Source organism: Ambystoma mexicanum, chromosome 6p (genome assembly GCF_040938575.1).
Source record: "Ambystoma mexicanum isolate Mex_15411 chromosome 6p, UKY_AmexF1_1, whole genome shotgun sequence".
NCBI classification, from domain to species: Eukaryota; Metazoa; Chordata; class Amphibia; order Caudata; family Ambystomatidae; genus Ambystoma; species Ambystoma mexicanum.
The window spans coordinates 1,144,747,574-1,144,772,425 of record NC_090935.1 but is presented as its reverse complement, the minus strand read 5'-3'; the positions used below and the strand labels follow the sequence as shown (position 1 = coordinate 1,144,772,425).

Sequence of the window (24,852 nt, the reverse complement as noted above, 5' to 3'; positions counted from 1 at the left end):
CCTGGTTTCAATTTTATTTTTATGGGCGTGACCTCCTGTAACAGTCCTAAATCATTGGGGCCTGTGGTCCATAATTCTGGTAGTACCTTTTCCATATCTTTCTCAAATATAGTGGGTGGCACATTGACACTAGCCATGAGAGGGTTGTGTATTTCTGTGTTGGATCACGATGTCACATGGTACACTTATTTCCATTATTATTTCCCCATCAGTGTCATTGTCAGTAAACAATTCTTCATCACTTAACTCGCGTAAAGTAATGTTTGGGTCTATACACAGCACTGTTCTCCATTCGCAACCATGTGTATCCAGTCCTATTACTGCAATACGTTTGCTTGAGTCCTGTACTCCTGGACAAAATTGTGCCGGGCACAACATCTGTATTTACAATTGGGCGAAAGACAAAATCAGAGGGCACCTTCCACTCTTTTCGTGTTATCTCTGGTACTAACCGGGCAAGCACTGTTATTCCATAAACTAACATGTCAATGTCTATGGGCACCCCCCTTACAGCAACTTCGTTTGTCATGGTCCTTATATCATTAACATCACTCTCACTGGGCACACTCCTGGAGTGGAGCACACTATCCCTCGTTCATTAAAGGATATGGTCATGTTCAATTTACTCAGGGGGTCTCTTCCCAACAAATTTATTGGCGAGTCTTCATGATATAGTAGGGGGGCTCGCACTGTTTTTTCCCCCCACCGTTATGTCAAAATCTTTTGTGTAAGGAACTTTTAAAATTGCCCCAGAGAACCCTTGCGTTTCCAAATCTTTTCCCCCGAGAACGGGAACCGGCCTTCCATGAGACACGATTTTTCAGCTCCCGAGTCCACTATGAAGATGAATTGTTTGTTGCCTATCTCTGCCCCCGCTTGTGGTTCCTCTTCTGCACATAGGGTAGTGGATAGGACTGGACACGCAAGTGCTTTCTGTGGGCTGTCCTAATCTGCATATGTCTCAGTTCCTGGAACAGAGAATACATTGTCCCCTACTACGGCTGCGCTGCGAAAATGTGCCGGCGTGCCATTTGCAGATGTTGCAAAAATATTACTGTTTGCGTTTCCCATAGTGTTCTGCCTTGCCATTTGTGGCTGCATACCTCTCTGCGGTGGTTGCTGTCTTTGTTGCATTTGTGGCTCTCTGATGCGGCTCATTATAGCATTGTTGGTTCTGCCCACTCCCTCCCATTGGTAACCCATAGGGACTGCCTGGATGTTGGTGGCCATACTGCTGATCATTTCCCATGTGTTGTGGTCCTTGGTAATACCTCATTGGTCGCATTCTGCACTCTCTCGAAAAATGCCCCCATCTCCCGCAGTTCCAACATGACCCTTGTGGTCCTCCTCTCATTCCTTGCCCTCCAAACCCTCTATTTTCCCATTCCTCCAAATCCCCCTCTCTGTCCCCGGTACCCACCTCGTCCTTTTGCGTGCCTGCCCTGCCATTGGGGGCCTCCATACTGCTCTTCTCCGTCCCATTGCTCATGTCTGTTTGTAGACCACGCTGCTGCCATCCTTGCTGGTGCGTTCCCCCCCCCCCCTCCTTTCCTTCCACCTGCCTGTCAGTAGATGTTGTTGCATTCATTGCCGCAACCTTCACTAATTTATTCTGTTCTAGCTTTGCTTTGTCTACCAACCTTCTCTGTGCTATCTCTTTCCCTTTCTTTGATCCTCCTACAATGGTGCACAATTATGCTCTGAATCTCTGGCCAGCCCTTGGCTTCTATCCCAGCTATTTTATTCAAGGCCTTCTGTACCTCCTTCGGGAGCCCTTTTTTAATTACAATGTAGAAAAAGGCGGTGGATTGGTCCCACGCCGTGCCCGTTTCAGATCTCCACAGGTCTTGCACCCAGAGGATACATTGCATAGGCTCCTCCTCTCCCATAGTGCATTGCATCACTAAGTGTAAATCTGGAGTGTCTGGAAAAGTTCTCCACAATGCATCCCATACTTGTGCACTAACGTTAGTAAATGATGACCCATCATGGTGGTCACAGTTCATTGTCACTCACGGGAAGCCCGCCTTCACCCACACTGTGTCTGCCTGATCAACTGCGGACACTAGTAAACTTTTTACATCTCCTATAGCTAATGGCACTCCTGCTGTGTTTTTTTCAAACGCATGTATCCACTTCCCCGACACACCTGTAAGTGGAGGGAGAAGTTTCAACTGGTTCTTCTTGTCCATCTGTGCCCATGGTATGTAGTGTGGTCTCACTGCTCCCTTGTTTATCAGTGGCATTTGTAATTTCGCCTTTCCTCCTTTTTTACTCATGATTCCCTTCTTTGTTTTACTTACCAGCATGTTCCCTACTCTTTGTCTTAACCTCCCTTGCCACCTTGGCGCTGCCCTCTCCTCTTGGTCGAATGGGAACGGCAGAGGAGACCCCGCTGCTGCTGCTCCCTCTTCGAATACGTCTAGGTCACTCCATACTTCCTCTATCTCTTCTTCTGACTCTTGTTCTCCCTGTCCCTCCCCTCTTTGGCTGTCTGGGGTTCTAGGTCGTATTATTCTTACAGGTTTACCATTTAAATGGAACAGAAACTCTTCTGATTGCCGCTCCTGCCCTTTCAGGATTGGAGCCGGTGGTGGCGAGGACGGTGTAGACACCCCTCCCCCGCTGCACTTGTTGGAGGTGAGAGGTCAACTGCTGCTAATGGTGGTACTTCCCCTCCCCCGGGCAGAATTTGGCCTTTATCGCACAAGGCTCTTAATCGTTTTATCTCCATTTGGGCATGTGCGAGATGTCTATCTAAATATTCAGTTAACTGTGCTAAATTCACTGGAGGGGCACTAGTTGGCCCTTATAACCCTCCTGTTTCATACGGTGGTGGGGCTGTGGCAGACGCTGCTTCCGGGGTAGTTGGTGCAGCTGGTGCTGGCACATACATGGGCTCACTGTATCCCACTGCAGACCTCTTCAATAACGGGTTTATTTTTGTTTGGTCATTCTCCCTTGTTGTTTTTGTGCATTCCTCCCCTGCAGCACCCTCTCCCCCCTCCGGGGCCTTCTCTTTCTCTATTAATGTATCCTTACTTACCTCGCCACTCGGGGTTACCTCTTCGAACATTCGCCATAGGTCTAGTATCTCCCTTCTGTTTTGCAATTGCTTTCCCCTGTATTTCGCCAGCAAATGTGTTGATACAAGATCTAATACGCTTTTCTCAAAGGATCCTCCCTCTGGCCATATTGGCGCCACCCCTTCTCCTTTTATTTCAGACACCCATTGGTTGTGATACTTTTGTATTTTCTGACTATACAAAGGGGGGTGTTAACAGATATGCGCTAATGGTGTGTCCCCCCCTGCCACCCGCCCCCATGTTAACTGTATTTCATACTCTCACCAGCGTTCACTCTTCTCCTGGGTACAGTTACACAATGTCAGTTACCAGATAACCTCCCTTCTTTGACACTTCTTTTCAACCTTATTTCAATGTTAATTATCAAAAAATACCAATACCCTTTTTTACTTACACCTTTTGTTCAGGAATCACAAATTATTTACCAACATGAATCATACATTATTTACCAACATTTTTCATCAGACCCTATTTTTGTGAATACACAGATACACATGTACTTACTGACAAACCAACACAGAATACTTAAACACATTGAACATGTAACACATACTACCTTTCAGCTTTCTTCCCCCTTTTGAATTACTTTTATTTCCTCTCCTTCATTCTTATCTTCTCAGGCACTCCCCACCTCTGAGCCCCCTTCGGCTACCTCTCAAAGTATTTTACTCATACAGAAAAAGAACATCTAAATTACTATTCCGAGCCTACTAGATATGAGACTCCTACTTTTTTTTCTCTTTATCTCCACTTGTTCCCTGCACTGGTCGAGACAATGCTATGCGGCGCCGCCTTCTACCCCCCTTCGGAGCTAGGATCCCGTATTCCTCTTTATCTCTTTTTTCCACAACAACCTAATGGCCACATAAAGGATAGATTAAAAAAAAAGCCTCAGTCACATTCACACAGGCCCTGAACCTCACTCTCAGTTTCTATGTTCCCACTATTTTGTCCCTCTTATTTTTTTTATACCCCTTTCTCAAATTTTTTTTCTCCCCTGAGAATCTCGCAACCAGTACTCATGTTCAATAGGGTGGTCCGAGAGCCGCCGTTCACGGTCTATCCACAATCTGGTCCACACCCCAACCAAGACGTGACCTGCCATGGCGAGCAGTTAGTTGGATATTTGCAAAGATGACGGGGACCCTTGGAACCTTTCTTTTTGCACGCAAACTGGTCAACCACGGAGGCAATGGTTTTGCTGGTGGCGTCCCGGATCTCGCTGCTCGGCACGGGGCCTCGGCGCACCTGTCCCAATCACATTGCGGGGGTCACCAAATATGAAGGCTCACTTCCCGTCTTACACATGGAAATACAAATGAATATGAAACACCCCAATGGGGAATGAGACTAAGAGAACAGGTTGCAAGAGTTATTTTTTCTTTATAAAAAAATTAGCATCCAGAGAACTCTGCTGCCCCGAGAGCGCCCGGGCAAACAATACCAAGATATTGGCTTATGAAGGGACAATGCGTCATCGCTGACATATGGCTATATGGGACTACAAATGCTTGGGATTGAGTGAATAACATTGACACATATACGGGGGCGCTGCTTCGTCCGGAATGGTTGCTCCATTGGCGGGAGGGTAAGCATCACGTGGTGCAGCTGCCAGTGTCCGGGAGGGGCGAGGGTCAGGTCTCGGTGAGACAGGGCAGACACTAAGCTAACATAAAAAACTACCACTAGACATATAATAAACAATGACCATTCGTATGAGCTTTAGTAAATCTTCTTGAACCTATAAATTGCATGCATAAAAATCAGAGCATCATTCATTATGACTTATATGGAGTTACCAGGCTTAGGGGTCTTGGTCAGTGTGATTACATCGATCATGGGGTGAGTCTGAGTGTATCAAAGCAACTATGGGGCACGCTAACGTTTGTTAGTTCTAATTTGCAATATACTGTGACAGAGGTCTAGTTTTAGTAGGGGGCAAACTGGGGTGGGCTTCACAGCGGGGTCACACCTCTAGTACATCAAGGGAATACCTTAAGGGGCACAGGATTATAGTGGCAGTAATTTTCCAACTGCAGGGGTACGAGGGCACAGGCAGGTTTGTGGAGATGGATGAGCTACAAGCTGGTTCACACACAGGACAGTGATCTCAGAGGAAGAGTGAGGTTGTGTTGCTGCATTGTATTCTCAGAGGAAGAGTGAGAATACATTACATTAGTATATTTGTTTCATTTGTCCCTGGCACATCCGTGAGAAATTGAGCTGTGAAGCTTTCAGACAGAGTGAGAAAAGGTGGCGGCCATGAGCGCGGAGTGCGCGGCGCTGCAGAGGGGGGAGAAGCCTTTTTGTATTATCGCAGTGAGGCCTAGTCCAAAGATGGAGCCGAGGGTGCACAAAATGGACGCCAAGTGTTTCTCACAATGGCCCCGCTTAAGACGCAGGATGCGTCCCCCCCTATTGTGCGAGCAAGTGGTCTACATTGTGCTGGATGTGTGAGGGGGGCCTAAACGACACTCACTCCCACGCACATGCTAATGTCGAAGTTTAAGCTATTAAACACCAAAAATCGGATAGAACCAACATTGTTGCAACCTTCACTGTCACCCTTTCGTTTTGGATTGTTGTTAATGTGTTATTCTGTTAAGTGTTTTGTTTGTGTATTGCTGTTGTACATGTGCTTCTTTGTAATCTAAGAATGTTATTGTTTGGTGTGAAATGTAGTATAAAGAAGAGTATATTTATTTGTGAGTACTTTGTGTAAGCGTGGTTGCATGTTTTTGTTTAATTTAACACACATTTAAACTAACTTTTAAATTGTAATGTGTGTTTTGGTCTCTATTGTATATATGCTATTTATCTTGGTATAGTATCGTTGGATTTTTAAATATACTGTTGCTGATGGCCTCAAGAACACACCAACTCTTAAAGAGAGTTCATAGAATGTTATTGAATTTATTAAAATGGGGCTCACGAGAGGCTATCCCTCCCTCTCTCGTATTCTCTGGGTGGTTCTCTCCCTAGCCAAGGGGTCCATAAATACCAACTTGGTCACCAGAAATCGGTATCCCCTACAGCCTAATGATAACTACTTGGTTGTTTGTGATGACCTAAAGGCAAATTAATTCCTTTTCTCTCCCTCTGGGACTTCTTAGGTGCATCTTTACAGAGTTCCACACAATTTTAAAATTATTTGAGGGGTGCCTTGCATGCTCTGGTACGCCTCATCCTGATGTTCTATACTTCCTCTACCTTTCTTCTTACTCAGGGGAGCCAACTTATGAATTTCCCGGGGGATTCCCAAATATAAAGAAGTACCATCACCGGCAGTTATATGACCGCGTTTGCACGTAATCGCCAACTTGGTTCAAGGTGGGTGGTGCAGAACAGTGGACACATTGTCTAGCATATACTGCATATACTAAAGGCAAGTAAGAAGGAAGTTTAAGCCTCCCAGTTGCATTCCAGTAAGCCATCACTGCCCCTACTCCACCCCTCTATAATCATCCAGGGTGGACTAACCCTCAAAAGCCAGAGCAACATGAAGAGGATGGGAGAACGACATGCTCGCTAAAAAGAAGGTACAGTTGCAAGGTGGAGTGCCACCAGCACCAACAAAATGTTCCCAATACAAGGGAAAATAAGAAGTAAAGAAGTTTCCTGATTAAAAAGGACAACAGTGCTTTGTCACGATCTACATCATACCCTGCATACTGCAGCATGACCATCACCATCACCCCAAAGGTGGTCTAAATGCCCACCTGAAGCTACGGCAGGTTTTCCCCTACACTGTATTGCTGTACCAGAAGGACCCTCTGGAAGTTATGTCACTGCGCTCTGGTGCAAGAGAAACTACTACCCATGAGAACCGGGCAGACTTACTATTCGGCAGCCATATTGTTTTGGGTCCAGCTTCTGTGTGAATATATATTCTGCTTTTTACCCATTTGTTGTGTTTTTGATTAATATTAATAAAGCCGCATGACAACATGTAAATACTTATAGCAACATGTTAAGCCAAAAGAATATCATTGTGGCTTTAATTTTTACATCCCGAATGGTAAACTATAAGTCCCAGAATGCAAGATGTCAACCTGAAAAATCTATTTAAGCCCAATGTACTTTCAGTGATTTTAAGACGTGTAATAAAAGGTGGTGTGTAATAAACAAACATAGATATGCAGATTCTTTGCAACAATCCTCCGGCTCGTTGTTAATCATGATGTTGAAAACCTTTTATTAGTGACATAAAGTGATTTGCAAGGTAACTGGTGCTTTGCGAGCTCTTTGAGTTGGAAACTGGAAACGTTCCTTCATGCATATGAAAGGCAATTACTGCAACAACAAAAAAATGTGTTTACAATTGACTGTGATGGACCCAGGAGTGATGATACCACCTGCACAAGGGACAACAACGTTAATGAAGCAAGCAAGAGGAGAAACGAGAGAGTAGAAAAGATAGGAAAGAGATGAAAGCGCGAGGGAGAGAGGCAGAGAGGGAGCTCTATGAAGGGGAACCCACAAGGATACCTGAATGGAGCAGTGGCGGTAGTAACAAGCGACCCCACAGAGAGGTGAGGCTCCCAATCAGGTTCAGAGTGACTAACTGAACTATATGACTTTGAGGACAGTCTATGGGGGAGGAATGTGGTGTCCTGATCTTGCGGGAGATTAAGTGAGATCAGGAAATGGGAGAAGGTGCATGGGGGCACTAACTCGAATTCCAGACGGAGATGAAGACCCATTCTCCGGACCGGAGAAGTCATGCTCCATGCCATGGCAGAAATAACATACATACTGCATTTAACATTTCAGCTACTTGCACTTTGTTGAAACAAGAATAAATTAAAAAAGTACAAATCGGAAGATGTGACTCTACATTATTCATCTGCTCAAGAACACCACAATGGCCTTCTCATACATGGCGGAGTAAACGTGAAAGCTCCGGCTGCGAGTTGGAGAGGGTGCACTAGGCCATGAAAGGATGACAAAACAGCTACACTTTGTCATCCTTAGCTTCTGGCCGAGGTCCGCAGGGTCTGGGAAAAGCCACACTCTGGACTTTTTGTCAATAAGAAAATTGACGCACGATACAGGCTGCATTCTTCGGAAGAGGTGGCCCTGTCATCTTGTCCGCCCCCTTCCTCCACGGTGGTGGCTGCGGCCACTTTGCAATACATGCCTGCAGCATCCTCTTCTACGACGGCTACTCAGGTTCTGGGAAAGAGGACAAGCTCCTTGACTCCCTTGGGAGGAAGATTTTCACCAACTCGGCCTTGCAACTTCGGCAGGCCAATGTCGAACTGGTGTTAGCGGGGGCTAATATGCGCATGTGGAAAGGTCTGTCGGAGTTTGAGGAGTTCATCCCAGTCGAGAGGCTGGACGACTTTAAAGCGGGATTGTCCGACGCCAGGGTCTTGGCCCAGGATCTCCTGGAGGCTGCGGCTCACCACATAGACACCTCGACTCGGGGCCTGATGCTGGGGGTTGATACCTCACTACAGGAGTGGCTGCATGCCACCAAGTTTTCAAAGGAAGTGCAGGACAAGGTGCTGGACCTTCCATTTGATAAGGAGCTCTTTCATTCTACAACAGATGTAGAGCTGACCAAGACGAAGGATAGCACACAGACAGCTAAGTCGTTGTCAGTCCTGTTAAAGACCCCCTTTAAAACCCAGAGACCGCTTTCGTAGAGTCGGCTCTCCTCTGGTTTTAGAGGCTTCCTTGACCAGAAATCTCGTAGGGTGGATACCCCTTCGGGGAATAACCGCTGGAGGCAACAACGGACTTGGTTTTTCTCCCGCTCCTCAGCCTCTGCCTCAGGTTCAGGTGGCAGCGCCACTGAAAAACCTGCAAAATGAGGGTTTTCCGCACTCGCATGAGACCCCGGTGGGAGGACGCATTGCGTCTCATTAGGAGGCGTGGCAGACCATCACAAAAGACAGATGGGTCTTGTCAGTCGCTCGGGTGGGCTTCTGCTTACCTTTACCCACTACCCCACCCTTCAACCCTCCTTTCCAGCTGTCGGGCTCGCCCTCCCTGAAAGCCGAGGTTCAGAAACTTCTGGACCTCAGAGCTGTAGAACCTGTTCCTCTCGGGGAGCGAGGGGAGGGCTTCTATTCCCGGCTGTTTACGGTGCCCAAACCCAACCAGGCTGGCCTGCGCACCATCCTAGACCTTTCCCATTTCAATCTTTCCCTACCCCAAGAGAAATTCAGGATGATCACGCCCAGCCAGATACGGTCTTCCTTGCAGATGGCCGATTGGCTCAGCGTAGTGGATCTACCGGATGCGTACATGCATATCCTGATATGGAATCCACACAGGAGATATCCCTGTTTCTCTTTCGGAGAGGAGCACTTTCAGTTTCGAGTGCTTCCTTTTGGCCTCGGCTCTGCGCCACGTGTCTGTCGGTGATTGCGGCCTATCTTCATCTGCAGGGTATCCATGTGTATCTGTATTTGGACGACTGGCTCTTACGCAGTTCTTAACTGTTGAAAGCCGTGTGCAATCTTCAGTCTCTCCTTCAGCTCCTGTTCCATCTAGGGCTGTCGGTGAACTAGTGGAAATCTTCCATGACGGTTTCACAGGACTTGATTTTCCTGGGTTTTCGCTGGAACACGATCGACTGCAGGGTGTACCTGCCGGGGACAAAATGGCAGATCTGTTGGCCACGTGTCAGATGTTTGCGCAGTCGGAGAGCATGTCGGCCTGGTGGTTCCAGATGCTTCTGAGCCTCATGGCCTTGTGCGTGTTGGCTCTTCCTCTTCTCAAGATGAGGTGGACTCAGGCGGCTCTTCGGAGTTCTTGGCGTAAGGCTGTGGATCCGGATTCCAAGTTGATAACGATTCCGGATTCCATGAGAGTGGACCTGGAGTGGTGGTCATCTCCCAGCAACCTGTTGGTGGGTGCGGGTTTCAGGACCCAGCCCCTACGATGACGATCATGACGGACTCCTCCCTTCTGGGGTGGGGTGCGACGTTGGATCATCTTCAGGTCTTGGATCTCTGGTCGCCTCAGGACAAGCTCCTCCACATAAATCATCTAGAGCTTCTGGCGATCTTCCTAGCGCTCAGGGCGTTCAGACCAATCGTTGCCAACAAAGTTGTCCGCATACTCACAGACAATGTGGTGTCGATGTATTAAATCAACAAACAAGGGGGAACCAAGTCTCGCCCTCTCGTGGACCTGTCCATCCAGATTTGGGAGTGGGCTGTACTTCATGGTGTCTGGCTGCTTGCAGTGCACATCCCGGGCCAGCTGAATGTCACAGCGTATGCCCTCAGCCGGCGGACAGTGGTCAGCTACGAGTGGGAGTTGAAGGCAGAGGTCCTCTCATGGATTTTCCTGCGTTGGGGCACACCGGAAGTGGACCTCTTCGCTACGGCGGTAAACAAGAAGCTTCCTCAGTATGCCTCCAGAGGGGGGCTGGGAGCCTCCTCTCTGGGGGATGCTCTCGAGATTCCATGGCACAACATGAGAGCTTACGCCTTCACGCCCCTGCCTCTAGTTCACCGAGCAATTTGCAAGTTGAAGAACTCGGTGAACTGTTCCCTTCTGGTCATAGCTCCTTGGTGGCCGACCAGGTTTTGGTTCTCAGAACTTCAACACCTGTCGGTCAGGTTACCAGTGACCCCCGATCTTCTTCACCAGGGGAAACAGAAGCTGTGGCACCCCTCCCCACAATCGCTCAGCTTGGCGGCATGGTGCCCGAGTTTGTCTTTAGAACATCTTAACTTGTCTGCGGATAACATGCGTATTATCCAGGCAGCCAGAAAACCTTCGACTAGGTCCCAGTACAGGAGCAAATGGCTCAGGTTCTTTCATTGGTGTTTAAGCAAGCAGTTGGACCCAAGGGGGGGCTACGATTGACACGGTGCTGTCCTTTGTATGCTTCTTAGCAGAGTCGGTTGTCCATGTTCTGTCATGCAGAACTTCCCTTTCAGCGGTTTCCGCTTACCTTTCTACGGACCAATGCTCTTACTCTCTGTGTAACCCAGTGGTTAAGAGGCAATTTGCAGGCTTGGCACGCCTCTATCCTTCAATTCGTAGTCCGCACCTGTCATGGGACCTAAATGTAGTCCTGACGGCATTGTGCCATAAGCCTTTCGAACCAATGGCCACGGTGGACCTCAAGTACCTATCCTGGAAAGTGTCCTTTTTGGTTGCCGTTACGTCAGCAAGGCGGGTGAGTGAGCTCCAGGCCTTGTCGGTGGAGCACCCCTTTTTGGTCTTTCACAAGGCTTTGGACAAATCCTGCTTTCCTGCCGAAGGTGGTATCTGAGTTCCACCTGAATCAGTCGATCTCCCTGCCAGTCTTTTTTCCGAACCCTACCTCAGAGGCAGAAAGGGTTCTGCATTGTCTCGATGTCAGAAGGGCTCTTATGTTCTATCTGGACAGAACATCCGAGCTTAGGAGTTCTTCTCAACTGTTTGTGACCTTTGGTAAACATCAGGGTAAGCAGGCATCTAAGGCGACTATTTCCCGGTGGATCGCTGCCTGCATTACAGGTATTCATGCACTCCTATTACGGGGCAAGGCACCGCGGTTGCTTTTCAGAACTGTCCCCTGGGAGCCCATCGCTAGGGCAGCTACTTGGGCCTCCCCGTCTGCTTTTTGTAAGCATTATTGTCTTGACATGAGCTCAAGAGCTGATGCTCAGTTTGGTCAGGCTGTGCTGAAGAACCTTTTTCAGTAAGGGGTATTTGCATCCACCCGTAGTTCCTGTAAGGAGTGCTTGGGAATCTCCCATAAGTATGGAGGAAAGGAGACAGGATGTAGGAGTATAACCAGGTGACTCACCCTAGTGACCACCTTACTCCTAGTCCATAGTCCCCTTTCCGCCATACGCCCGCCCGCCGTCCCCTCTAATAAGGTTCCTCTGTTATTGCTAATAGGTCTCTGACCTGGCGATAGAAAAGGACTAATGGGCGATGCCGGGGCGGAGCCACGGTGGGCGGGGTTACGGCCGCGTGCCGGGCCCCGCGCAAGAAAGAGAGGAAGGAAAAATTTCAGGAAAACATTTTTGGATGCTTTTTACAAAGTGCTACGGTTCTGTCCCACAGGATGGAGAGATGTCCCATAAGTATCGAGGAAAGGGGACTATGGACTAGGGGTAAGGTGGTCACTACGGTGAGTAACCTGGTTATGGTCGCAGACCTAGTGATAGAAAAGGACTGAAGGGCAATGCGCGGGGCAGAGCTCAGGAGGGCGGGGTTACGGCCATGTGCGGTACCCCACGCAAAAAGAGGAGGACAAACGTTTTCAATTTGATGCTTTTCATCAAAAGTGCTCAGGTCCCGTCCCGAAGGACGTAATGTCCCACAAGTATGGAGGAAAGGGGACTATGGACTAGTAGTAAGTTAGTCACTACGGTGAGTAACTTTGTTAAAGCTCAATCAATGAGTGCAAACTTCGGCTGGGTGATACATTTTATGTACATATGTTCTCTGTACAGCGCATTCGCAAAAGCGCTATATAAATAGCATATCATTACACATGGCACAGCCAAGCCAGCCCCACAGTAGTATTCCCCACCATCCCCCCTCCAACCTCACCATCACATTAAAACACTCAAGTTGGCTTTACTTTGCCCAAAAACGGCAGTAATACATGCCATGCTCTTGTCAAAAAATGTTCATGCTCCAATGTGCCTCCCAGGCCCAAGCGTGCATACACACAGATACAGAGATATGGACACATTCAGACACACACACCCACACAGATGATCTGTCATTCACACGAGCACCCAGAACATTTAGACTGTACGCTCATTAACACGCGCAGTCACACCCATCTACACCATTCAAACTGCATTCATTCATATGTGTGCACTTGCAAACATATCCTAGCATACAAACATACAGCCACTTACACACTCCATGCATGCATGCATGCATACATACAATCCCTGCATGCACACAAATACACTTTGTTTTAGTTTATGCTGATAATTGGCTGCATGGGCCATGTAAAAGCTGTGCCAGCAGTTAAGCCTTCAGCTGCAACATAGGGGTGGGGGGTGTGACTACTGATATCCCCTGTGCAGGCTTTTGTCCTCTGCATCTTCAGTGACGTTTTTTTCCACCTCTGAGAGCAGAGTATTTGCTTAAGTAAATGCACTGCTCTCCGAGGAGGGAAATGTGACAGGTTCTTTCTGGCCTAGCCCAGCTGGGCTTAACAGCAGAGTGATGCCTGCTGTGTAAAAGTGGGGGACAGAGTTCCCTCTGTCTCGCCCGAACTATTTCTGCTAGCGTGTGCCCGGGCCCCAGAGCAGCCATGTACTTGGTGCACCTGCTTCTACTCTACTCCAGGCTCTTCCTCTGATTCCTCCCTCACTTTCTTTCGGTCGCTCTTCCCTCTGTTACTCTCCCCTCTCTACTACTCTCTCCTCTCTACTACTCTCTCCTCTGCACCCACACCTTTTTCTACATTTATCCGTCTTTTACTCTCCCAGTCTCCCACCCATCTAGTCTCATTCATCCCCTTCTCCACTGTTCGCCTCACTCACCTTGCACACACACTTGCAGCCAAATACCACTTTCTTCCACCAACACCTCACCTTGCACACACTTTCATCAATCCTTGTCCACGCTCCTCTGCACTGTATTTCCTCCACTTGATCTTCTCAACTCACCCAAAAAACTCACACTGCCATGATTTACATGTCCATTTTATCCTCCTCGATCCCCTTGCATTGGTTATCTCCTCCGCTTGTTCACTGGCTGGTTAACTGGCCCAACCACTGGCTTCTTTCTTCCCAGTGACTGGCTTTAAGGGCTGCCCCTTTTCATGCATGGGTCGGTTGGTGTTTGGAAATAGCGGTCTGCTCAAGTTATGGTCCATTTTAGAGATTGTAAGTCCTCTGGCATTTACACCTTTAGCAAACTGCCATTGTCAATCAGTCCTAGAGTTCGTATCAGGGCTACACAGAGCATCTGGATTGCCAGTTTGATAGGCAGACTGTTTCCGCTGAAGGTACACTCTGTACTTGGAGCATCTGGATTACTGGTTTGATGTTCAAATAGCTTTGCGGTCTTGTAGTTGCTCGCCAGCTCTTTCTCGGGTTACTCGCTCTTTCCTCCACCGCCATGTCTTCTAGGTAATGTAGTCATATGGGCAAAAAGACAAAGGGCCTCATTACGACCCAGGCGGTAAGGGGTTAACGGCGCCGTAAAAGGTGGCGGCGCCGTTAACCCCTTACCGCCTAATTACGAGGTCCCTTTGCGGGTCCCTAACTTAACGGCTGGCTTTACAAGCCGTTAAGGAACGGGCACGCAAAGGGACCTTGGAGGCAATTACGGTACCGCAATTTGCGGTACCGTAATTACCGCCTTCCCCATTCCCATTGAGCCCTATGGGGCAAAAATAGGAATGGGGAAGGGACAATGGTGAATGGGGAATTACCGCCCCGCCAACCTTGTGATGGGGGTGGTAATTCCGCCATTCACCATGGCGGATTCCGGCGTCAACCATGGTGCTAATAGCGCCATGGTTAACGCCTGGGTCGTAATGACCCCCAAAGACGGCCAGGATTGGATACATCCATTATGGGACAAGAAAAGGTGGTATTAGTTCACTTAGAAAGGCACATGTAAAAGGGACAGAGACATGTGCCATCCCAACTCCTACACCCCACCTCTGAAACCGGTCTGGCTCTAGGCGATACTGTGGTATGCCTCCTGTCCCAGGTTAAGAGGTCCCCATCCCATCTTAACAAGGTCATTTCTCTGGCCCTGTCGCAATGCACGTGCCGATGTTCATTTTTCACTAATTTATGCGTTAACGTTCCAACAACGTTGAGTTTATTTAATGTTTAGTGTCTAGTTTACCTTCAACGTTGGCATTGGCAACGTTTTGTGCACTAACCATTTATAGATAGTAACCCATACATTATGTTCAAATTGGGTTTTCCCTGTCCGACTGCTTTTTTTATTTTTTAAAGAGACTAATGTATGATTTGTGTGTGAGTTATGTTGAAATGTTTTGATGGGTGTGGCGGATCTTTCATTTCATGGATGTTTCTTGTTTTGTATAATATTTCTTATTTTGCTTTTTTCCATTTTATTTGTCCATCTGACCCTGCAGCTTATGACTGAATAGGGGGCTGAGCATGTTTTTCAGTTTTTTATTTCGTTTGTTCTTCTGACCCTGCTGAGCATGTCCAGCAGCTGTACTGCGTGTTGGGTGAGCAGCCGATCACCTTGTTCGTTTAGCAGAATCTATCATTTTGCTCTGTTCATTTCCTTTGTCCCTCCAGCCCTTCTGAAAATGCCGTCAATTCTACTGTGTGCTGGGTGTGGAGATCATCTTATGTGTTTTGCATTCTATTTGTCATTTTGCTGTATATTTTTCATTTTCTTTTGTTGCGTTGACCATGCTGCACTTGATTGAAATATGGCTATGTTGTTGGGGTCTGTGGATGTTTGTTTTGATGTACGTTTTTTGTTCCATTTTGTCCTTTGTGCCTACAGTTGTTCATGTATACAAATACCAATGGATTTGTTTGGGCTTAAAATGTCGACATATTAGTTGATTGGATTTTCAAAACTTTACAGCATATGCTACTTCAGCCTAAGACTTAAGTGTGTGCCAAAAATCCCATATTTAAGTAGACCATTTTGAGATATCCTTATTTAATTGGTGCATTCTTAAGCACTTATGGAAATTCTCTGGCATGTTTTCTTCAGAAATCATTTTAGGGACAAGTGTTATTTAGCCAGGTAAATTGTACTGCCACTACTGCTTAGATTCACATACTGTGCATTGTCGGCCATTTCACTGTCTTTCATCTAGAGGTTGGTATGGAGTAATAGAAGTTAACTGAAAAGAATGATGGGTTTTGAGAGGGGCTTTGTCACATTATCCCTATCCTATGGATCCCCACAATGGTCCTCCAAGTTAACGCTCCTCTGACCTTTTTCCCAGTTAACATTTCGATCATGAAGTGGAAACTTGTAGAAGAACAATGTCAACGATGTTAAAGTGAGGCGTCAGTGTGCATAACACGGTGCGGTCCCGAAGCCATTGTAAGGACAGGTCATATGAGTGACAAATATATTTTTCTATTCACGATCTCTGGCCCTTAATGCTAATTGCATTCATAGCAAAGACTTCATTTAAATTGTGCACAAATGGCAACACAAAGTTTCTAGGGATGAACAGGATGAACAGGCAAAAGTGTGCAATGTCAGTCAAGAAACTTTCAGATAAGAAAAATATCCATCAAAGTTTAAAACATCAATACCAACATTGCATTTAAGTACACAAACTGTATAAAATACATAAAAGCATTACACATAAATATCAAATATTACAGATAATGAATTACTGCATACGAGAAACATTCCTCAGTTTTAGGGCACATCGCAGGTATGAATTGTCCAGGCTACAAACAATGAATTAGCCAATAATAGGTTAGGGCTCTTCTACGTTGTCTACAGCCCATTTGCCTTAATAACTGCATTATAGTTTTACTCCTAATATTTGAGTAAGTTGGATAAAAAATGATAAATGTCCCCCTGTTCACCATTTGTTAATAAGCAATTTAATTCATTTGCGGGGAGAACGTTAGTTATAGACCACTTGCCAGATACTGCCCTTGGCACACATTTTGCAAGTGTGTCACTCTGCCTGAAAACAGCCTGTTCCAGAGCCTGATATATGCAGCCTTTTTCTCCTCAGCAAAGCCAGAATTAAGAGCCCCTTCCAGCGCTGTAATGGGCTCTAACTCCCTTATGGTGTTGCTGCATATTGGCACATTTGTGACACCGAACACCTTCAACTGTGCCATGGGCTCCAAGCCCCAAAGTGTATTCCCGGGCTACAAGTCCCTTAGATGCAGGTACGGGCTCCAAGCCCCCTCAAACGCTGGAATGGCCCCAAGGACCCTCCTCTGCTCCAGGCGCTTTGTACTTTAGCCCAAACTCCTTCAAACAACCTCCTTGTCACTTCTTGGTGCAGCTTAGGTTTATAACCTCTTCTGATGCTGCTGCCCTGGGCTCCAGCCCCCCAGCTGCGCAGCATGGCTTCCTAATAATCCAGGCTTAACTTAGACCCCCAGGCCTCTTCAAATCGCTACTGCCTTGGGCACCAAGCCCTCCATGTCGCAGCTTGGGTTACCAACCCCTTAAAACAGTCTTTGGGCCCTCAGCCCTGCTAAAGTCTCTTGACTTTCTCTGTGCTTGACCTGTCTAACTACTGACAGACCAGCTGGACCCCTGGCTCCTTATTTTCTGTGCCTGTGCCCTTTGCGCTGGGCCCTTCTGCGCCTATAGCATTAAGCGCTCTTCCTACCTGAGAGAGAGAGAGGGTCTTCCATGGTTTGGGGGGGTGGTGCTTGTCTCTTCGTCTGTGCTGCCCCCCCAGCACAGCCAGCATCCTCGTTGCCAATATGGAGTTCTGTGTTTTAGCAAAAGGACTCTGACATCAAGGTGTGGATGAGTAACTTCTTTAATCAGTTTCCAAGCATAACATCCAGTTTCTAGAGTCATTATTCATCAGATGGTAAAGTCCAGATCTCATAGACAAGCACCGGCATCCTCTCTCTCAGGCTACATCTCTCAACTCCCTCAAGAGAACACAAGTCACACATAAACATTCTAACCAGTAACATTCCATTGTCAATCATGACACTCACTCCAGATTCCATTAGGTTGCAGGATAAGACCAGATCCTTACATGCCCCTAATTGAAAAAATATAAAATCTTGTACTGATGTCCATACGCATTTATACTTCTATTTAATCCATAAAAAGTAATCTGAACTATTAGTTGTCAAGATTGAGTGCGGCTCGACACTTTACCCAATTCAACTTGTTAGCAATTCGTGATCATCATCGCTTCAATATTCTTCAGTAGTTAAGCAATAAGTGCTGGTTATCCAAGGCCATATGTTTTTTAAATAAATGATAACCAAGGGATATAGAAAAAGCTTGCCTTGGAGAAGATAACATGCTTTTAATTTGGATGTGAAAGGGTTGCTCTATCCTTTGGCGAGACGTGTGCTATGTAATTGTGTAGTGACCATTTTTAAGGCGTGTAAGTGGTTCAAGACCAAAACTGTAAAAACCAGCATCAAGGCACATCATGTGCCAGAAAGCAAGGGCCTAAGAAATACAGGATTAGGCAGAACTGGAAATTGTAATGGGTGAGTGACACTGGCAATAGGAGTAATAGACCTCGTAGAGTCCAAAGGGCCCCTGAAATTGGGACTGGCCCTATAAAACCCACACTTGGCGAAACATACTGGTCGAACACCTCTCTACAGTCTAGGCTCATTCACAGTCATGCCACATCTCTGCATTGATGCCTGAAAAGCAGTGCCAAACATTTGCAACTATACCTAATATAAACTCCCCAACGAGGAACACCACTGCTCATTAATCTATGCATCACATTTGAAACTAAAACAGATTCATAAGCCCCGGAAAACACATGTTACTTAGAATAATAATCTTTCGGGAGCTCATAGCGATTTTAAAGTCACATGTGCCCACCCATCCCGGGCGCTATTGGAATACGGGGGAATGCATGCACAAATAACCCACATGCACAAATACCAGCTATCTTGGAGGGTGGGGGGGGGAGAACTTAGAGTAACAGTGTGGGTATCTGTACACTTAGTATAGATATAGTGGGACAGAAAGCCCCTGTAAAGCCGTGTCTTTACCTTTTCAGTAAACATCTCTAATACTCTATATCAGGTAAAAGATGGCGGAGTATGCATAGCATGGGACTCAAAAGAGAAATAAACAAGCTCCAGAAACACTATTGCTGGTAAGTAAGCTATTTATTATGTACTAAGACCCCTTTCTCATACCCTTTGATCCAACTAGCCCCATTGTACTCCCTTTCACATACTGTACCATAAGGAGACATCCTACATTTCCTGGAATATTGGAGTCTCTACCAGAATTAAACCTACACTTCTCACTTGTTCTTTTAAATCTACTGTGCGTCGAAAGGAGTACAGAAGCTGGGGCTGATGTAACTGAGAATTTAGTATAGCTTAGAGAGGAGATGCCTCTTTACTCCCAAGCTGTAGCACCAGTTTTCTAATGGCTGCAGATCACCAGGGACCATGTCTGATACATGTTGTTTGGTAACCCAATGGCAAAACCATATTGGCAACATTAGTAGCAGTGATACACCAACACGTGTCTGTGAAAGGGGCAACCTCCTGTAGAGGAGGAGCCAAGTACCCCCACCTCAATCGACCCGCCCCTTTTACCTGTATGCTGGAAACCAGAGTATGTGACGTACACAGAACAGCTGAATCGACAAAGAGCAGAGTATGGACTCAATCCAGTACCAGTGAAAGGGTCAGTACCCAAGAGAATATGGGAGCCAAAGTACCCATTGAGAAAACCATATCTGCATACAAAGAAATATGATGGCCATTTGAATGAAATCCCTGAAGAAGCAGAGCCAATAAACGGCAAGGATGAATGGTAGTATCACTAACCATTGCCATGTATATGTTATATGGAGCTGAAGATGAAGTACATAAAAGAGATGCAGTGACTAGAGAATGCAGATATTCTATAAGGCATCAAGAAAGCAACAGGGATAAGTGACATCTTGTGCTCAAGGTGAAGAAGCTTATGCCACAGGAAAAGATGAAGATATTCAATTATTTTACACGTCTATAGATGCAGAAGAAACGCAAGCAGCAAAGTAATCGTGAAGCTAGCTCTAAGCTTATAGTAAATATACTGTGGCAAGCGCCAACATATAGATACATAAGAATTAGAGAATTATGGAGTTTTCCACTAAGCGTATTATAGCAGGTTGGACATTAACAAAAGGCCTCAGTTCAGTGTGTCGCAGGTAAAAAGCAGAATGAGTTTTCAAGCAGAATATCAGTGAAAGGCGAGGCAAGAAGGCAAGGTCTTATCAAACTGGAATAAACTGACTTTGGATACAAAATCATGTGAAATAACAAACCTCCGTTCAAAAGGAATGAACATAACAAGGAAGACGTCAGAGGTCTATTAGAAAATAATATTAAAATACACAAAAGGCTTGATTTTATGGTCTCTAGTCACATCGAAGCATGGATTTGGATGAACGAGATGGTCACACCCACGCATGAAGGCAGACTGTGCTTCTCACTCCCTAATTTTCTCAGAGCAAAGAACACTCTCAAGGACGAAGTTCAAAGGCCTTATTGACAGTAGACCACTGAGGTGATGATGGATTGATATGCTAATTGGTGGGAAGCTAAAGTTAAGGCAACCTCACCAGCATCTGGATGGCCATCGTGCAGGCTGCTAACGTAGGTGGAAAAGTACTGAAGGTGGAAAGAGTGCCAACAAATTGTAGAGGACCTGCGTATTCAGGGGGCCTATAGTGTGTAAACCAATGGGACGTTGTGTATTTAGTGACGTTCATAGTGGTCATTTTGAAGGGAGGGCTTAGTTGCCCCACCTGATCTTAAGTAACCAATCACATAGTTACACTTTTTAGACTATTATGGATCATATACTTAGACGTTTACTCAGAACCAATTGCCCATGCTTATACGTTTTTTTTGTTTGCCATGTAGGATGACTTTAGTACACATGTAATTTAGACGTCATTGATGACACATTTTGATTATAAAAGTGCAGTTTTTTCTTACAGTACTTTGAGTTTGAAGATCGATCGATCGATTGCTTTGATGTTCGTTATGCTCCCTGTTTTAGATAATTGACATTAAAACAGTCTTCCTTTTGGCAACTTCCTGAGCCGGCTTTATTATTGATGTATGAGGAAGGTCTGCATCCCCATCCATCTCAAGGGTAATTGCTGCTCATCAAATGGGCTGGACTATCATTTCACTCCTGTCATCTTTTCAGTTAGGCTAAGAGATTAAATGACGTGCACATGCCCTTTCTCAAACACTAGACTGTGTCTAGTGTCTGGGAGCAAGTACAGTTCAGTAAGCTAAAAGCAGCTTATATACTCTGCTCAGCCCTCCGTGACATCATGCATGGCACAGCTTCCTACTTCGGAGTTAGCAGAAACCTGGTAACTCTGGTCTAATCCCAAAAAATCTCTTTTGTTCCTGGAAACCTTGACTGCCAGAAATGATCATTAGGGTCTCCTCTCTGTCATACAGCATCTCCATTTTTTTTTTTTACGAATGATGTGCTTTGTTTTAGAATAGCATATGCATACATTGTACAATGTTTGTGTATTCTTATTGTATATATACTTTCTTCAGTGACAGGTAATCTGAATACCCTAAAATCTATCATGAAAAAGAAAGATGGCAAGAAGGAGTCAAGTAACACAAAGAAGAATCTTCAGTTTGTTGGTATAAATGGAGGGTAAGATGTAGCTTCGTTCCCCCTCCATTCTGGCCTCACTACGCTTTCTCCATTGCATTTCTCCACTAATCAATTTACATTTGTTCTCTTAAATGAGCTTGCTTTCATTCTGCCTTCTCTCTCTACACCAATGTTGCCGTGGCTCACTGTCTTTCCATTCAATCCTTAGCTGAGACCTTCACTCAGTCTGTGCATTCCTTCTTTCTTCAATTCCTTTGTCTATCCTTTTGTTAATTTACTTTTTTTCCAAATATCTTTACATGTCAGTTAACATGTTGTCAGGGGCTTCTGCCACATGCTCTTTACCCTGCTACTCGTTCTGTGTTGTATCGCAACATACTGGCATCAGCAGTCGTTTTCCAAATCCTTAGTGGGCACAGGGCCTTGCTCACATCGGCTCAATTTAATTTAATTTGGATGAACTTGTGGACTATAGGTATTGTATTAATGCCCTTTAAGACATTGACATTGATCAACAAATGTTACCAGAGTAAAGTGATGAAAGAACAAATTATTTGGGCTCGGTGATATCCACTCCAAATAAAGCCTCATCACCCAAACTCCTTTCTTCACCTTCCAGCTAAATATAAAGTAGAACATAAAACTATTAAATAAAAGCATGCACAACCTCACATGGACATATTAATGTTAGTTTTAGTTGTACCGATGTGGCACACTTCTTCTCCTTGCCAATTTGGTGCAATATGTGTTAGACTATGTAGCTTGTTTTCGTTTCTTCATACATTGTAGTCGGTGCTTTTGGTGCTTGCACACATTTTGGATGTTTGTGTTTTGACGCATTAACCACTTTAGAAAAGCATCTCATCCATGACTATCTCTTTTTTTTTTTTTTTTTTTAATGAAACCTTCATTTTCAGGATGTACTTCAGATGCAATAATAGTAATCAAGGGGAATGTTGATAATGTTTTCCTTTTCTATCTCTCCCAGGTATGAGACAACATCGAGTGATGATTCAAGTTCTGATGAGAGTACCTCGACAGAGTCGGATGAGGGTCAGAGGGTGGAATGTTTCAATGCTGAAGTGATAGAAATTCACCAGGGCTTGAGTGGGGCTGATGGTATTCACATTGAAAATGTCGAGTCTGCCAATGAGGGAACCAAGATGCACATTGAGGAGAAGGAGGCAGAGAAGGTGGAAATTAGAGAAAGGTACTGTGTTTTGATTTGCTGAATTCTATTTAGTAAATTAACTTTGCAGTAAGTCTTGAAACGGGCTCTTCCTACAAGTCAACGAAGATTTCAAATATGAAAAATGGCTCCCCTGGGATGGACCGATTCCTTAGGAGGGCTTTCATCACCTCCATTTCAGGTTCCCCGTGTCATTAGAGTCCATCTCCTAGTTCTCTGTATGGTGCTTCACCCAGCTACATTCAGTCAACTGAAATGTAAAGATTACACTTGCATGAACATTCACATTAGTTCTTGTTGGGCTCCTTCATACACCGTTCTGCAATTTACCCCTTCTTGAAATTGTCTTCAAATTGTTCTTTGTATAAAATATTAATTTAACAAATTAACTCTTATGCAGTGCACAAATGCCTAATAGCTCACATGTAAACTTGGTATTGGGGTTCAATCAAGGGAGTAAACTATGACACTGAATTCTATCTGAATTTAAAATATGTTCAAATATTGTGCTCTGCTAATTTTCATAAAGATTCAACTTAAAATTCCATTATATGATAAAGCTATGAGTTGGTAACCTCTTATTCCGTTAAAGTAGAGAGGGCGCATACCCTCCCTTCCTGTACTTTAAATTCTGTTGAATGGTTTTGCAGTTCTTGATTTCAGACAAATCGGTATAATGTCCAAGGGAATGTATTCACTTTTTGACAGTTATATTGACCTCCTGGTCAGCTTAAAAGAAAATAAACTAAATCGTTCCCCACCAATAAGAGGTCCATTACCTATTCTAAACCAAAGGTTCAAAGAAAGTGTACTATTGTCAGGATGATTTAACAAACAGTCTTCAGCCCAAAATCGATCTTAGCCTATTACTTTCCCTGTGAAACTAACAAACATAAGCCAGAGACACTAAAACAATTAAAATGTGTCTGACTGCCTTCTAGTTGTGTTTCTCTTGCCGACAGGTTCTTGCCCACTCTGATTCTTCTGGACAAGGTTTTCTAAGGTGCTCAGCCAATGGCCGGGAATTTTTTCTTCCTCGCCATCTTTTCAGTCTGGGTTTCACGGTTTTTGTTCCACTCCATGCTTATATCTAGTCCTTTTACCCTCACTTGGAATTCAGTTTCTTTTTTTATTTCCCTTACGCCCCCCTCGACATCCCCCTTTGGTTGCATCTTTGCGTCTGGTTGTTCTTTGTGGTTACTCCTGTTCTGGGACCTTTTCTTTCTTGTACTCCCCTCCTGGGATATATTCTTTTGGTACACCTCACCTTGCGGTTTTTCTGCTTTCTTTTCTGCTCTCAACCGACTTTGGGGTTTCTTTGGGTTAACCTCCCTCCCCTCAGAGCATCTTGGTTTTCACCCCACCTTGGTGTTTCTCTGCTCTCGCCCTGCCTTGCGGTTTTCATTGGTTTCACCCTGCCTTGGGGTGTCTCAGCTTTCACCCCACCTTGAGGCTTCTCTTTGGGTTCGCTCTGCCTTAGAGCATCTCAGCTTTCACCCTGCCTTGAGGTTTCTCTGCTTTCATACCCCTTATTTGGGCATTCTCTTCTCACCCCCTCTTGGAATGTTCTCCTCTCTCTCTCTCTCCCTTTCTTGGGATATCTTCACTCTGCTTCCACCACTCTGACCCTTTCACGGCACTATGAAGGAGGATGGGGTGAGCTGTTTATGCAATGCACAAACTGGACTCGCCTGCTTGGCTTTCCTCCTCACGGCAGGGTCCCTGGATCACCCAGCCTTCTCTTTTCTGTCAGGGTCTCTCCAGTTGGTAGGGGGTTCATCAATTCTTCCTCCCCTGGAACCAGTCCGGGCACAACAGGGTCTTCTCCCAAGTAGGTTTGCAGGTTGGCTTCTCTCAGGCAAGTAGCCTCCTTTGTCAGCCGGCTCTTCCTCTTCTAGACAGAGATTCCCCTCTCCAGCAGCTACTCTCCCTCTGTAGCCTCCAGGAGCTTCAGGGGTGTTTGCCCTGATTGGGACAGCCTGCAACTGAAGGTGTTGAAAAGTACCTTTGTACTGATAACTCAGAGCCTCAGGTACAAGAGAAACTTCTTTACTTCAGTTACAGTGCAGATAAGAACAGGATCAGGTTACAAGACACAGGTTACATAGGAGAAAATCCACCGGCCACCCTCTCTCTAAGCCAACCTCTCAACAACCGTCATTCAGAGAACAACCAGCAGAGACACTCGCACAACATTCCACTTCCAGGCACTCATGACATCACATACATACTGAGCAGAGTAGATGGGGGGAAAAGGTAACATACAATGAGGGGCTGCCTTTTATACTTTGCCCATCCTCTTCCTGCTGCCTTCTTATTGGTTTAGGTAAGGTGTTCATTCTC

General features: G+C 45.6%; 1 protein-coding gene across 7 annotated transcripts in view; it reads left to right on the top strand.

Moving 5' to 3' along the window:
- The window catches only part of KANK1 (KN motif and ankyrin repeat domains 1), a 1,603,545-nt gene that overhangs the window by 1,491,682 nt on the left and 87,011 nt on the right, over positions 1–24,852 (top strand). For all 7 annotated transcript variants that reach the window (XM_069625753.1, XM_069625752.1, XM_069625751.1 and 4 more), the window contains 2 exons: positions 21,254–21,359; positions 22,309–22,530. In XM_069625753.1, the coding sequence (XP_069481854.1) occupies positions 21,254–21,359; positions 22,309–22,530 (328 nt within the window). The remainder of the gene's footprint in view (positions 1–21,253; positions 21,360–22,308; positions 22,531–24,852) is intronic.